This window comes from Canis lupus, chromosome 15 (assembly GCF_003254725.2).
Source record: "Canis lupus dingo isolate Sandy chromosome 15, ASM325472v2, whole genome shotgun sequence".
In the NCBI taxonomy this organism is placed as follows: domain Eukaryota; kingdom Metazoa; phylum Chordata; class Mammalia; order Carnivora; family Canidae; genus Canis; species Canis lupus.
In genome coordinates this window covers 789,321-803,232 of record NC_064257.1, presented here as the reverse complement: position 1 = coordinate 803,232, position 13,912 = coordinate 789,321, and the positions used below count along the sequence as shown (strand labels likewise).

At 39.2% G+C, this 13,912-nt stretch overlaps 1 protein-coding gene across 2 annotated transcripts in view; it reads left to right on the top strand.

Moving 5' to 3' along the window:
* Nucleotides 1-13,912, top strand: part of CCDC30 (coiled-coil domain containing 30) — a 118,852-nt gene that overhangs the window by 55,651 nt on the left and 49,289 nt on the right. Inside the window, exon 6 of one of the 2 annotated variants that reach the window (XM_025419693.3) lies at nt 1,038-1,192. The exons of the other annotated variant lie outside the window; for it this stretch is intronic. Coding sequence (XP_025275478.3) covers nt 1,038-1,192 — 155 coding nt within the window. The remainder of the gene's footprint in view (nt 1-1,037; nt 1,193-13,912) is intronic. 2 annotated transcript variants of the gene reach the window in all.

The window sequence follows — 13,912 nt, the reverse complement described above, 5'->3', positions numbered from 1 at the left end:
CCAGCTACACTGAAAATTAGGCTTATACTTAGAATTAGGAAAATGTTTAAATGTTCTGACCCCAATGTGTTCCCCAAGTATAAAAATGGCTGCCAAAAAAAAAAAAAAAAAAAATGGCTGCCAGACCAGGGTTAGAAGGAAGGGTTGCCTGTAGGGTGATTTCTGGAGTCCCACTTATTATTAACAACTCCTACATGAAAATTCTCTTCCTCAGTTACTCTCTTGGTCTTAATTAAAATGGAAGGAAGGAGTGAAGGCTTGACCACACAATTAAAACATATTTTCATACCACATGTGAAATGGAAGATTCAGTTTAGGCCTCATTTATCCTATATGAATTTGTTGTCTTGAAAGTAGGGTGCAAGTTGCTGAGGGATTGGGACATGGATCTAATAGTATGTGACCTAGAGAAGGAAAGATGCAGAACATGGTTTAGTCTACCTGGAAAGTGGATACATGGGGCATAGCCTATAGATGAGCTTTGTGAGACCTTGTCATCAAAGTGAGTTATCATCACACTGTACAATTAAAGGATCCTGTCTTATGAAATATCTCTGGACAGTGTAACACAGAAGATGAACTGAGGCAACAAGGATATAATATAAAAATGAGAGATCCAGATCACTATCCTGGTAATCTGGCTCTCCCTTTCTCTCTCTCTTAAAAAACTTTTTATTTTGAAATAATTTCAGACTCCTAGAAAAGTTGCAAAAATAATACAAAGAATTCTCATGTACCTTCACCCCTCCAATGTTAACATGGTACCACAGGTGCTTTGTCATCCTAGCGCTGTCTCCCTTTTTCCAAGAATACCCTTCTTTAACACCATGGATTTACATATCCTTATGCCTAAGGTAAAAATGGATTTGCATAACAACTGCAAAATGTTAAGTTAAATTAGAAGAAGACTTCAAATAGGATATCAATTTATATTATATGTCAATAATCATTTAAGCATTCAATGGACTCAATGTACTTTCTCATAATTCTATATTAAAACATACAAAATAGAGTATTTTCTCACTTAACTTTTACAGGTCATGAAGCTTTCACAAGAATTTGAACAAGTTAATCATTTTACTTTAGCTGCTAATTTAATTGCAAGTGAAAGTATCTGTAAAGATCCTGTGTCTAAACTACCAATTTTGGAATTAGAGACTCAAAGCCCAAAGGAGGAGAGAGAGGAACTCTGGTAAATTGAGAAAGTCCCATATCACATTAATTATTTGGGGGGTATACTTTATTTGACTTGATCATTGTAAGAATTTGACATTCATTTCCAAATGATGTGAGCAGAAAAATTAATTACAAGTGAGCATTCCCCCAAGGAGTTTGTCTTTTGATATATTATTACATTTTTAAACCTTTTCTTGCTTTTAAAAATAAATTTATGCTTTTGGTGGGAAATTTGGAAGGCATGGAAAAATAAAAGGAATGATTATAACCCATAGTTTCACCAGGGAAATACGTTAATGTCCTAACTTAGACTATACTCTGCTAAGAGATTTTTTTGCTGTTTTTATTTAACACTGTATCCGATAATTCTTTTGATTACCTTTCTGTCTTTTCTTTTCTTTTCTTTTCTTTCTTTCTTTCTCCTTCCTTCCTCCCTCCCTCCCTCCCTTCCTTCCTTCCTTCCTTCCTTCCTTCCTTCCTTCCTTCCTTCCTTCCTTCCATCTTTCTCATTAATCTTGTCCTCTAACTCTTATATTTCTACTTTTTCACCAAAAATATCTTTCACTGAAGCTTTTGAGACTTTGGGCAAATGCATTACTCTGCTTCGGCGCAAAAACTAATAGATGCAATCAAACTTTTTCTGGGCAAAAGCCTAGAACTAGGTCATCTACTGTTATAGATGGCAATTTTGACATATACTATATACTAAAGGATACATCATCAGTAAACTAGGAAAATATGGTCTAGGTATAGCCAAATTTATATCTTTGTAATGTTTTAACATAGAAGGAGGGGTTTTGTTTTTTGGGGTTTTTTTGCTAGTTTTGGACCACTGAATTTCATGCCTTCCTGAAAGTTGCTTTTAACTTTAGAGTGTACTCTGAGTCCAAGATTCACAATCATGAAACCTAATTGCAGAAGGGGAAAAAGCATATTGGAGGCATGGTGGGGGACAGGCATGATAGTGGTCACAAGAACAAAAAAGCCAAGAAGCTTGGTCACAGCATTTAAGTTTGCTATAGGAAAAAAAAGGAAGTCTAGTTCTTGAGCACTGTAATGGTGTATTACCAGGTTTTTGAGGGAGATTGTTCCAGTACCTCTATAAGAGGTAAATCGATGAAGACCAATTAATTCAGATATGAGCCATAGATGAAGAGATAGTGGCCTAGATTGAGTAGGTGGGAGTTGAAGTGGCCAATCTGAACACTCTTCAGAGAAGATATAGACATTATCAAAGCTGACAAAAATCCACCTAGCTGAAATGGGATACTTGCCACAGGGAGCAAGGCTGTGGCCTTAATTCATTTGGAGGTGGGGAACCTTGCCATGATAAATGTACTGGACTTCTGGGGCAGCCCAGAAGTCCAGTAGCTCAGCGGTTTAGTGCTGCCTTCAGTCCAGGGCGTGATCCTGGAGACCCGGGATTGAGTCCCACATCGGGCTCCCTGCATGGAGCCTGCTTCTCCCTCTGCCTGTGTTTCAGTCTCTCTCTTTCTGTGTCTCTCATGAGTGAATAAATAAAATCTTAAAAAAAAAAAAAGATACTGGACTTCTTTATCAAGAGCCCTTGCTACCACCTGTTTCCATTACTTGGTCCAAATTACTTCCTATCACTGGGATTGTGAGAAGCTACATATCTGCCCTATCTCCTCTTCTCAGATTGTTTTCTCATTTATCTCCTGTGCCCCCCTTCACAGTCCCCATTTATCTCAGCTCCAGTACACCATCACATTAGACAATAAAATTCCATATCTACCATGTGCCAGGTACTGTAGGGAGAAACTGAGTATACAAAATAAGACATAGCTCTTACCCTCATGCTCCATATAGCCTGCAGAGGGGAGATAGAAAATTAAAGCAGTACTAGAAACTATGGGAGCACAAAAGAAGTGACCTGGCTCATTCTTAAAGGAAGTAACAGACTGAGTCCTGAAGCATAGGTAACCCAGGACCAAGCAAATGGTGAGGGAATAATTTTTAGGGGGATTATGACATGTGTGAGAGAAGGCCTGATTTGTCTGAGTAACTCAGTAACCTCGGCACTGCTACAGCACAGAGCATGGAGAGAGGAAATGGGGAAGGAGACGATAAGAGTGAGGAAGTAGGCAGGGACCTAATTATGAAGGAAAGTGAGTAATTGCATGGGGAAGTTTGGACAGTAGGAAACGACTGCAGGGTTTGTTAACATGGAAGGGACCAAAGCAGATTTGGCCTGTTCACTCTGCCTGCTATGTGGAAAAGAGATGTTAGCACAGGAATGAAGTTTGGAGGCTATTGCTATAATCTGGGTGAGAGAAGATAGTGATGTGAGGATAGAGAAAAGTGGATGGAATTGAGAAGAGGTAAAATCAACAGGACTTAGGGACTAATGAGTATAGGAAGTGAGGAAGAAAGTATGGTCATCAGGGACGTGGGTGTGGGTGGTGGTTAAGGAAGACCTCCAAGTTTCTGGTTTGATGGTGTCATCTGTTAACACAGTTTTGAGGGAGGAGGGAAAAGAGTACAGCTTTTGATACATTGACTTTGAAGTGTCTTTGCAACAGCCATGCCAAGAGTGAAGCCTGGACTGGAGGTAAATTTGAAAATCATCAATAAGTAGACAGTAACAGAAGTCCTGTGATGGATAAGATAGTCCCGTAAGTTGCTTGATGAAGGTACCCAAAGGCAGAAATGTAAGGAAAGCCTCCCCATAAGAGACAAAAAAGAATTACCCCAAAGGTAACTGAGACAAAACAGTCAGAGAAGTAGAACAAAGTCAGGAGAATGTGCCAGAAGTCAGGTTAGAGAGTATTTCAAGAAGAAAGAAATAGCAAATAATGTCATGGACTGCCAAGAAAATAAAGAACAAAAGGTAACTACTGTATTTAGGATTAAGAATGTGGTTGAAGACTTTAGTAAGAGTTGTTCCAACGAAGGGCAAAAAACAAATGGCTTCCTAGATCACATCTCATGGGATGATAAACGGGAGTGAACTGGGAGTGAGTGGAATTTGAGGAAGTGAAAATGGCGAGTGTGGATGCTTTCCAAAGAGTTTAGTTGTGAAGGAGAGAAGGGAATATGGAGCTGAGGTAAAAGGAAATGTATGTTCAAATGCTGAAAAAGACAAATGGGCAGGTTTAGGATTCTGACTACCAGAGGGAGCCTAGCCTTAGGAGATGGGCTACCTGGCCTGGTGTAGGGGAAGGAAGAAAGGGAGAATGGAAAGAGATCCAAGTGGGTTTTTAACTGGAGAGGAAATCAAAGGACTTGTTTGATAGTTTGTGTCCTCTGTGAAATGGGAAGGAAAGTCATATGCTGAAAGAGAGAGAGTAATGGAAATGTCAGAGTGAAAGAAGTTTGAAATAACTGTGGTAATTGGAAAGGAAAGCTTACTAGGGAGGTCAGGCAGTGTTGAGGGCCCGGTTAAGGCTAGATACCATGACTGTATATGGCATTTGTCTTTGAGAATATGTGATGTGTGGGACAACATTTAGTATAGGCAGAAGAAGACGATTGGATTCCTCCAGGGCTAAGGTTTTGCCACATGAGTGCACTGGAAGGACAATGCGGGGGGAAAGTCGAACATTTCATTTAGGCAGTGATTAAAATCATGAACACTAAGCTTGGGGCATCTGGGTGGCTTAGTTGGTTAAGCATCCAGCTCTTGATCTCAGCTCCGATCTTGATCTCAGGGTCATGAGATTAAGCTCTGCACCCACCCTCCAGGCTGGGTGTGGAGACTACTTAAATAATAATAATAATAATAATAATAATAATAATAATAATAATATAATAATCAACACTAAGCTCTACATTGGCTAAAGAAGCAAGTAAAGGGAGCTGATAGAAAAAGAGATAAGGAATTGAAGGTATTTACGTAAAAATTACGTAAAAAGGAAAAGCTGAAATCTGGATATCTAATTTTAGTTATTTTGGAAGTAAAGTGTTTGCTTATGATACAACCCACAGTGTGATTATGCAAGTAGTTGGCAAAGAGGGAGAGATGAGGAGGTAATTGGAGATAAGGAGACTGAGGAAGTGAGATGCCAAGGCATTGGTAGGTGATCTGTATGGTCCTTGGAATCTTCCAGGATGATGGCAGGATTTGGGGTGAAGAGGATGCCAGAAAGCCAGGAGCTAAAATCTTCCACTGAAAAAAAGTAGAAGGTGTTACAGCACACCTAACATGGTTCCATGCACATAGAAGGTGCTCCATGAGCCAAATTGATTGATTCTTGTAGTACATGTCTTCTACTAGATTTTAGCTCCTTTAAGGTAATGGACTGTGTCTTGTTTTTCTCTTGTTTATAATGCTTTCCTTAAAGAGTAACAAATCTTTAGAACAGGAGGGACCTGCAGATCTTCTAGTGGTTTTCACACTGCAGCCTTCCAAGACTTTAGGAACTCTAAGCGGGGGCTCAGAAACTACCTTTGGAGATGAGGAAAGACTGGTGAGTGGGACTAGGAGCCCTCCACTCACATTTCAGCCAGAGAAGACTCACCTTACCTGTTTTATATGTGGTCTTCTGTATAAAATTTTACTTCAAGAAAGGGGCCACAGCTAAAATATTTGAAAACCACAGCTATGTAGCTAAGCCTTCTCCTTTCACAGAACAGGTCTCTGAGACCAGAAGAACTGAAATGCCTATTTTGGTCACAGTCACATACTTAGCAAGTGGTCAGCAGGACTGAAGGAGGTTCCGAGTCTCTTAACTCTGAATTAGATTACCACTTTACCTACTTTGGAGAGTCATAAATATCCTAGGGGCAAGAAGGTGCTGGCACACTTGGGTTGTAAGTAGTTGCTATGAAAGTGAGCTTTATGGTATTAAAAATGGCTCAGGACTCAGTCTTTGTATATATATAACATGGGAGAGGGACGGGGTAAGAATGAAGTTCCATCTGCTTTCTTCTGGACTATCTTCAGTGTCTAGAACAATGCCTGACACATAGTAGGTACTTTAAAATATTGGAATGAATGGAGTTCTCCTCCTACTCCCCCTGTGTACTTACATTACAACCCAAAGTTGGATTTCCGATGGTAACCCTAAGCTGATCTCAGCCTGGATTTGCTTTGTTAGGATGCTTGGGCCAGAGCAGCTGGTAGCTTCCTTTGACTTTAAAGCCTTAATGAACTGTCCTTCTAACACACTCTCATTCACCATCTCCTTGCATTCTTACTACCTTTATCAAGAATTATTTGTTAAATGTTCAAGTTGATTTTTGTTTCCACTTCAACTTGACAGTGAATTTATATCCATTTCATAAACTACTGACACATTTTCCATCTTCCTCTACGCGATTTCTTCTCCAGTCCAATCCATTCGGTGAATAGCCCCTCCATTCACAGTTGATCAAACCAAAACCTAAGAAGTCACTGTTGCTTCCTCCCCACATCTAAACCATCAACAAATCCTGTCAGTTCCACCATGAAAATATAGAATATTTCATCTGTTTGTTTCTATTATATCTCCACTGCTACCACCCTACTCTATGACACTGGTATCACTCACTTGGACTATCACAATATCGTCTTCTTCTTCTTTTTTTAATCACAATATCTTCTTAACTGACCTCCCTGCATTTATACCTCTTTACCAACCCATTCTCCATAGAGCAGCCAAAGTGGTCTTTTAATGATGCAAGTTGAATGAGATTACTCCTCTGTTAAAAACCTCTCAATGGTTTCCCACTGCACTCAAAATAAAGTCTAAACCCTTACCATGACCTATAAGGCCTTCCGTGACTTGGCCTTTGTCCATCTCTCCAATTTCCTCACTGTACCACTCTCTGCCTTGTTTATCATGCAGCCTTTCAGAGCCTCTAGCCCTTAAAGCACTTTCCTACTTCAGTAATTTTGCACTGAAAAGCTGTTCCTGCCCAGAATGCTCGTCTGCCAGATTTTCGTGTGGCTAACTCCTTTGCACCTTCTCAGAGTAGTAATCAGTAAGCATCATGTTAGGGAAAAATCCTAGCTCCTGCTCTGCCATGTAGACTTATCATAATCTAAGTATCAGGTTTACTTGTTTGTTGTGTGTCCTTGTATTCCTCCTCTGGGCGCATGCTCTATGAGAGCACAGTCCTGGCTGTCTCAGTCACCACTAACTTTTTAGCACATAGAACAGTGTTTGGTGGGGCACCTGCGTGACTCAGTCAGTTGGGTATCTGAATCTTGATTTCAGCTCAGGGCATGATCTTGGGGTCCTAAGATTGAGCCCCACATGGGGCTCCGTGCTCAGTGGGGAGTCTATTTGAGATTCTCTCCCTCTGTCCCTCCACCTGGCTCACAGGCTCGCTCTCCCTTTCTTTCTCTCTCTCTCTCCCAAATAAATAAATAAATCTTGACGAGAAGAAAAATAAAAAAGAACAGTGCTTGACCTATAATTGATATTCAATAAATATTTGATGAATGAGTGAACTAATCTTTTCCTTCCTCTCTGGAAGCAGAGTTCTAGTACTACCCATCCCTATTCTGTTCTACTAGGCTTGGATTCATTTTGATCATATCTTATACTTGTATGTTTTCAAAATGCCTTCACATTTTACTTCATAAGATCCAACAAATCCCATTTTATAAATGACGACACTAAGACTCTGAGAGATTGTGCCTTGCCGAAGGTTACCTAAGTGGTAGGTAGAATATCCAGGACTAGAACTCACAGCTTCTACTGTGTTATAGTCTTTCTTAAATCTCTGTATGTGTTCAAGACTATGTATCTAAGCTACTAGAAAAGGAACAGGGTAGGGATTATTCTTAGGCACCTACCTGTTGAAGCCTAGTGACAACTGCAAACTTATAAAATGAAATAAATAACAGAAGGGGTGAGTTTCAGTCAGTAACAGATCCTTTCAAATAAAGATTAAGAACCAGAGGGATGGGAGGGGGATGAAGGAAATAGCTGATGGGGGTGAAGGAGTGCACTCATTATGATGAGCACCAGGTGTTGTATGGAAGTGTTAAATTACTATATTGTACACTTGAAACTAACATTATACTGTATGTTAACTAACTGGAATTAAAGTAAAAACTTTAAAAAAATACACAAAAGAAAAGTTACTGGAGGAAAAAAAAAAAAGGACTGTGTTAAAGGAGAAATTTGAGAGTCACCGTGAGTTTTCCCAGCCCTAAAGTACAGGTGTGCACAATGCAGGACATGTTCTCAGCAATATGTCTTTTCTGGCTGGTGGTTTACTTTTGCTTACACAACTTTTACATTATTATTATCATTATCATTATTACTACTAACTACTACTACATGAAAGAAAATAAAGTAATACCTAGTAGTATGTACTACTTTTTAAAATCTGTTCAGTTTGCCTTTTGTTTCTGCATCACACATTTTATATCTTTTGAAAGGACAAAGACTTCCTTTTGGAGGGCATTTATTTAATGGATAATTGTCCTCATGTATCAAGAACACTTTAAATTCCCATATTCCGAGATATTGCTAATTCTTCTTAATTAATGAATTCATGTGAATGCTGTTCATTTATCCAGACCATTAATGAAGATGTAAAATGGCATCAGCCCCAGGATTTTACCCTAGAGAGCACTTACTCATCATTCCCTCCAAGTCAAAGAAGACTTACTGACTGCCTTGCTCTAAATATGGCTTTACAAGCACATCTCATAGACCCACCTGAGAGGAAGACCATTTAAACTTTATCCTTAAACTATGGAAGCATAATGAAGGCTACTTCCCTTTGCCATGTCAGCATGGCCCCCATGCAATTATAGAAGGAAATTACATTTAGGTCTGGCTAAGTTTACTCTTTATAAAGTCATTTACCCTTCTAAATGTAACAAATCAATCACCTTCATAGATATTACACCTAAATGACCAATTCATATTTGCCCTTTCTTTAAAGAAAGATTTTTAGTTTTAGGTACTTGTAGACTCATATGCATACAGTTGTAAGAAATAACAGAGAGGTCCCATGTACCCTTTATCAGTTTCCCCCATTGGTAGCATCTTGTAAAATTATAGTATAATATGATAACCTTGGTATTGACTTTGATACAGTCAAGGTACAGAACATTTCTATCACCACAGGGATCCCTTGTATTGCTCTCTATAAGAGAGCCCCCTCCCAACATTTCTCCTACTTCGCCTACTTCTTAACTCTAGGCCCTCATCTAATTCTAACCAGTCTATTCTCCATTTCTCTAAGTTTTTCATTTCAAGAATGTTATATTAATATAACCATACAATGTATAGCCTTTTGGGGCTGGCCTTTTTTCACTCAATTCTCTGGAGATTCACCTAATTTCTGTATCAATAATTGGATCTTTGGGGCATCTGGGTGGCTCAGTGGTTGAGCGTCTGCCTTCGTCTCAGGTCGTGATCCCAGGGTCCAGGGATCAAGTCTTGAATCAGGCTCCCTCCCCACCGTCCAAGCCTACTTCTCCCTCTGCCTATGTCTCTTCCTTCTCTCTGTGTCTCTCATGAATAAATAAATATAATCTTTAAAAAATAATTGGACCCTTTGACTTATGTAGTATTCCACAGTATGGCTGTTCCACAGTTTAACTGTTCATCCATTGAAAGACATCCAGTTTATTTCTAGTTTGGGCTGTTTTGAATAAAGCTGCTATAAATATTCAAGTTTTTATATGAACGTAATTGTTCATTTCTCTGGGATAAATCCCCAGGAGTGCAGTTTCTGGGTCACGTAGTAACCATATGCTTAGGGGTTTTTGCTGTTTTTTAAGACACTGCTATGCTGTTTTCCCCCAGTTACTATAACATTCCCACTAGCAATATAGGAGTGATCCAGTTTCTCTGCATCTTCACTAGCATTTGGTTTTGTCACTTGTAAATTTTAGCCATTTTCATGGATGTATAGTAGTATCTCATTATAGTTTTAATCTGCATTTTCCTGAAGTCTAATAATATTGAGTATGTTTTTATGTGCTTATTTGTAGCAGTCTATCCTCTTTAGTGAAGTCTCCTTTTGTGTCTTTGCCTATTTTCTAATGGGTTTATTTTTTCACTGTTTTGAGAGTTCTTTATGAATTCTAATATTAGTCCTTCATCAGCTATGTGATTTGCAAATATTTTTCCCAGTCTGTAGCTTGTTATTTACCCTCTTTTCGGGATTTTCTCAGTGTGAAGTTTTTCATTTTGATGACGCATCAGTCTTTCAGTTTATAAATCATACTTTTGGTGTTAAGTCTCGGAACTCTGCTTAGCTTTAAATCTTGAAGACTGTCTCCTGTGTTTTGTTTGGTTTTGTTTTTTACAACTTAAGTTCATTTTGCATTTGAGTTTTTATTTTAATTATTGTACTTTTCAGTTCCAAAATTTCCATTTGGCTCTTCCCTTATATCTTCTATTTCCCTGCCAAGACGTTCTAATTCTTTTCTGAGACTTTGCATTTTTTCATGTGTTTCAACTGTGTTCATAAGTGCTCATCAAAGCGTTTTTATAATGGCTGATTAAAAATCTTTGTCAGATAATTCTGACTTGTTGGTTTTATCATCTATTTTTATCTCTTCTCATTTTCCGGGAGTTTGGTATGATAAGTAATTTTAGATTAAAATCTGAATATTTTGGGTTTTATGAGACTCTAGGTCTTACTTAAGCCTTCAGTTTAACTGGCTTATTCTGATACCACTCTGGCAGGGGGAGTAGGAGGGTGCTGTTTCATTACTACCCCAGGTGGGGTACAAGTCAAGGTTCCCCATTCAACCTCCATGGACACCTAAGGAAAGAAGGGCTCCTCATTACTGCTGGTGAGGGTGGGAGGCCTCTGCTTATCCTGCTCTGGCTGTGAGGGGGAAGAGTGCCTGGTTACTGTTATCCACTGGGTCTCTATGATACCACATGTAAGTGGGTAAGGGTGGTCCTGTTAGTGAAAGTCCTTACTCTCCACTAGACCTCCTCTGACACCACCCCAATGGAAAGGAAGAAAGGTGTCTCCTCACTGCCAGGTGGGGGTGAAAGTCCAGACTCCTCATGTCAGCCTGGCAGAGATAAAAGTCCTTGCTCCCTGTTGGCTTGTCACACCACCCTAATGGGGTAGGTGGGATGCTTCATTATAGCCTGGCAGAGGAGGAAGTATAGACTCCTAACCTGACCTTGGCTGACACGGGTGAGGGTGGGACCAGTTTTTTCTGTGGTGTTTGGCTGGAGTAAAGCAGTTATTGCCTGAAAGTTTTCTTACTTGTTTTGCTGTCCATTTCTTGGTCCTCTGTTCTTATTGGTGTTGTCTGGGTTGCCAGCTTCTTCAGATGCAAGTCTAGGATACCTGAGGTGAAAAGAAAACCCAGGAAGCTCACAGTCATGCCACTCCTCGGGTCCTGAGTACCCTAATTGGGTCTGCCTTCTCTCTACCTTTCAGAGTCTTCTTATGTTTGTTTTATCTATAATGCCGGGCTTTTAGTTGTACTTGGTGGAAGAAACAGGAAAGTAAGTTTACTCCATCTTCCCAGAAGAAGTCGGCTTTTCTATTCTAAAAATTATGAGATATATGTTTACATTTTCCCAGTCTTCAATTAAATCTGGCTTCCACTGGGAGTAGGAAAAGGAACAGAGTTTATGAAGGATGGGGAAAAAAATCATTGTATTTTATCAGAAATTTATTTTTAAAGCATTTTAGTCTTTCATATTGCTTTGGATAATTTGAGTATATTATCTTTAAAAACCTGCTGAGTTGGGGTGCCTGGGTGGCTCAGTCAGGTAGGCATCTGACTCAAGTCATGATCTCAGGGTCATGGGATCAAGCCCCACATTGGTCTCTGTGCTAGGTGTGGAGCCTACTTAAGATTCTCTCTCTCTCTCTCTCTCTCTCTCTCTCTCTCTCCCTCCCTCTGTCCCTCTCCTCCCTTTCTTCTTGCACTCTCTCTCTCTCTAAAAACAAAAATAAAAACAAAAACACAACCTGCTGAGTTCTCTCTAAAAACAAAAATAAGGGATCCCTGGGTGGCGCAGCAGTTTAGTGCCTGCCTTTGGCCCAGGGCGCGATCCTGGAGACCCGGGATCGAATCCCACGTCGGGCTCCCGGTGCATGGAGCCTGCTTCTCCCTCTGCCTGGGTCTCTGCCTCTCTCTCTCTCTCTCTGTGACTATCATAAATAAATAAAAATTTAAAAAAATAAAATAAAATAAAAAAATAAAAAAATAAAAACAAAAATAAAAACAAAAACACAACCTGCTGAGTTCAAATTTTAATTCTTTTTTTTTGTATAATGCCAATGGAATTTTAAAAGGGAAAAAAAACCTCCCTAGACATAATTTTTCCCCTGTCCTTTCCAGTTTTTTCTATATATACATTTCCCAAGGCAGCATGTATGTTTATACACATTATATACATATATATAGTTTATTGTTCTACCATTTTATTTTAATCAGTATTTTTCATGTTGATGAACAGTCTTTATACCACTTTCAAGTTGATTTATCTTTAATTCTCTTAGCCATTTCTGTGTCTCCATTTAATCACTATTTTAAATAGCATGCTTATGAGCATTATTATACATTCAGCTCTTTCCTTCTTATGAATTATTCTATTGCAGTAAATTCATTGGTATTCAATTATTCAGTCAAAGGGTCTGAACATTTTTATGGCTCTTGATCTGTATTGCCAAATTGCCTTCTTGAAGAATTTGAGCACCAACTATAATTTGTGAAGCATGCTATGCTAGGCTCCAAGGTAGCTGAAACAAATTTAAAATGAAGGGAATAAAAATAAACTCAGCATGTTTGTCTTCACTCTACTTGTCATCCACACTGTCTGACCATTGAAGGTACATTCCCTCCCCTTGGCTTCTTCAGCTCACAGTCTCTTGGTTTTCCTCTTCCCTCTCTGGCTTCTCAGCCTCCTCTCCAGGCTCTCATTCCTCTGCTTGTTCCTTGCAAGTCTTTAGGCGTCTATCTAGAATGGTGGTCCTCCTCTCACTTTCTCCCTTTTCCTTGGCTTGTGTTATCTGATCCTGAGGCTTCTGCTCACAATCTTCTGTATCTCTGTGTTCACCAAAGGCATCTCTCCAATCTAAATCCACATTCCTTCGTCTTGGTCTACCATCCATTTGATTACTTGCCCCAGTCAGAAATATCTAGGTGTCATCCATTATTCATTTTCCTCCTCTGCTGCCACATCCAATTCATGACAAACTTTATCAATATTGTCTTCTGAATATTTCTAGAATCCACTGCTTGTTTCCATCCCCACCATCCTGTTCGAGTCAATCACTGTTTATCACATAGATCACTAATAATCTCTGGTTTCCCACCAATGGCATCTAAATGATCTTTCTAAGGACATTCTCTCTTTTGCTGCTAGGCTTTTACCTATTTTATTTATTAAGTCGTCTCGGAACACTTATTTTTCTCTTTTCCCACCTATACCAGCACCTTCCCCCAACATATATATATGCAAGTATGCACATGTCTGTACCTTTATGTTTGCCTGGTTTGTCCCTACATCAGGCCTCAGATTACTTAGTACTGGTGTAATCTACTCACTTATTATCCTTATTTCTCACTAAATTGTAAACCCTTTAGGGCAGGGATTATGTCCTGTTGTAGCCCCAATGCCTGCTAAAGTGCCTGATGCTTATTGAGTGATTTAAAAAAATCTTTATAAGCTGTGTCTACCCAGTGCCATACTTAATATTGAAAAAGTGAAAAGCTCACTTAAGCTGGCTGATTTGGAAAAATAAAAGTAAACTGGTTGATTTGGTATAGATGAAAATCTCTGATGGGTCATCTCCCTGAGTGTGAGTAAAAAAAATATGACTCATTTGTTTTTAAAGT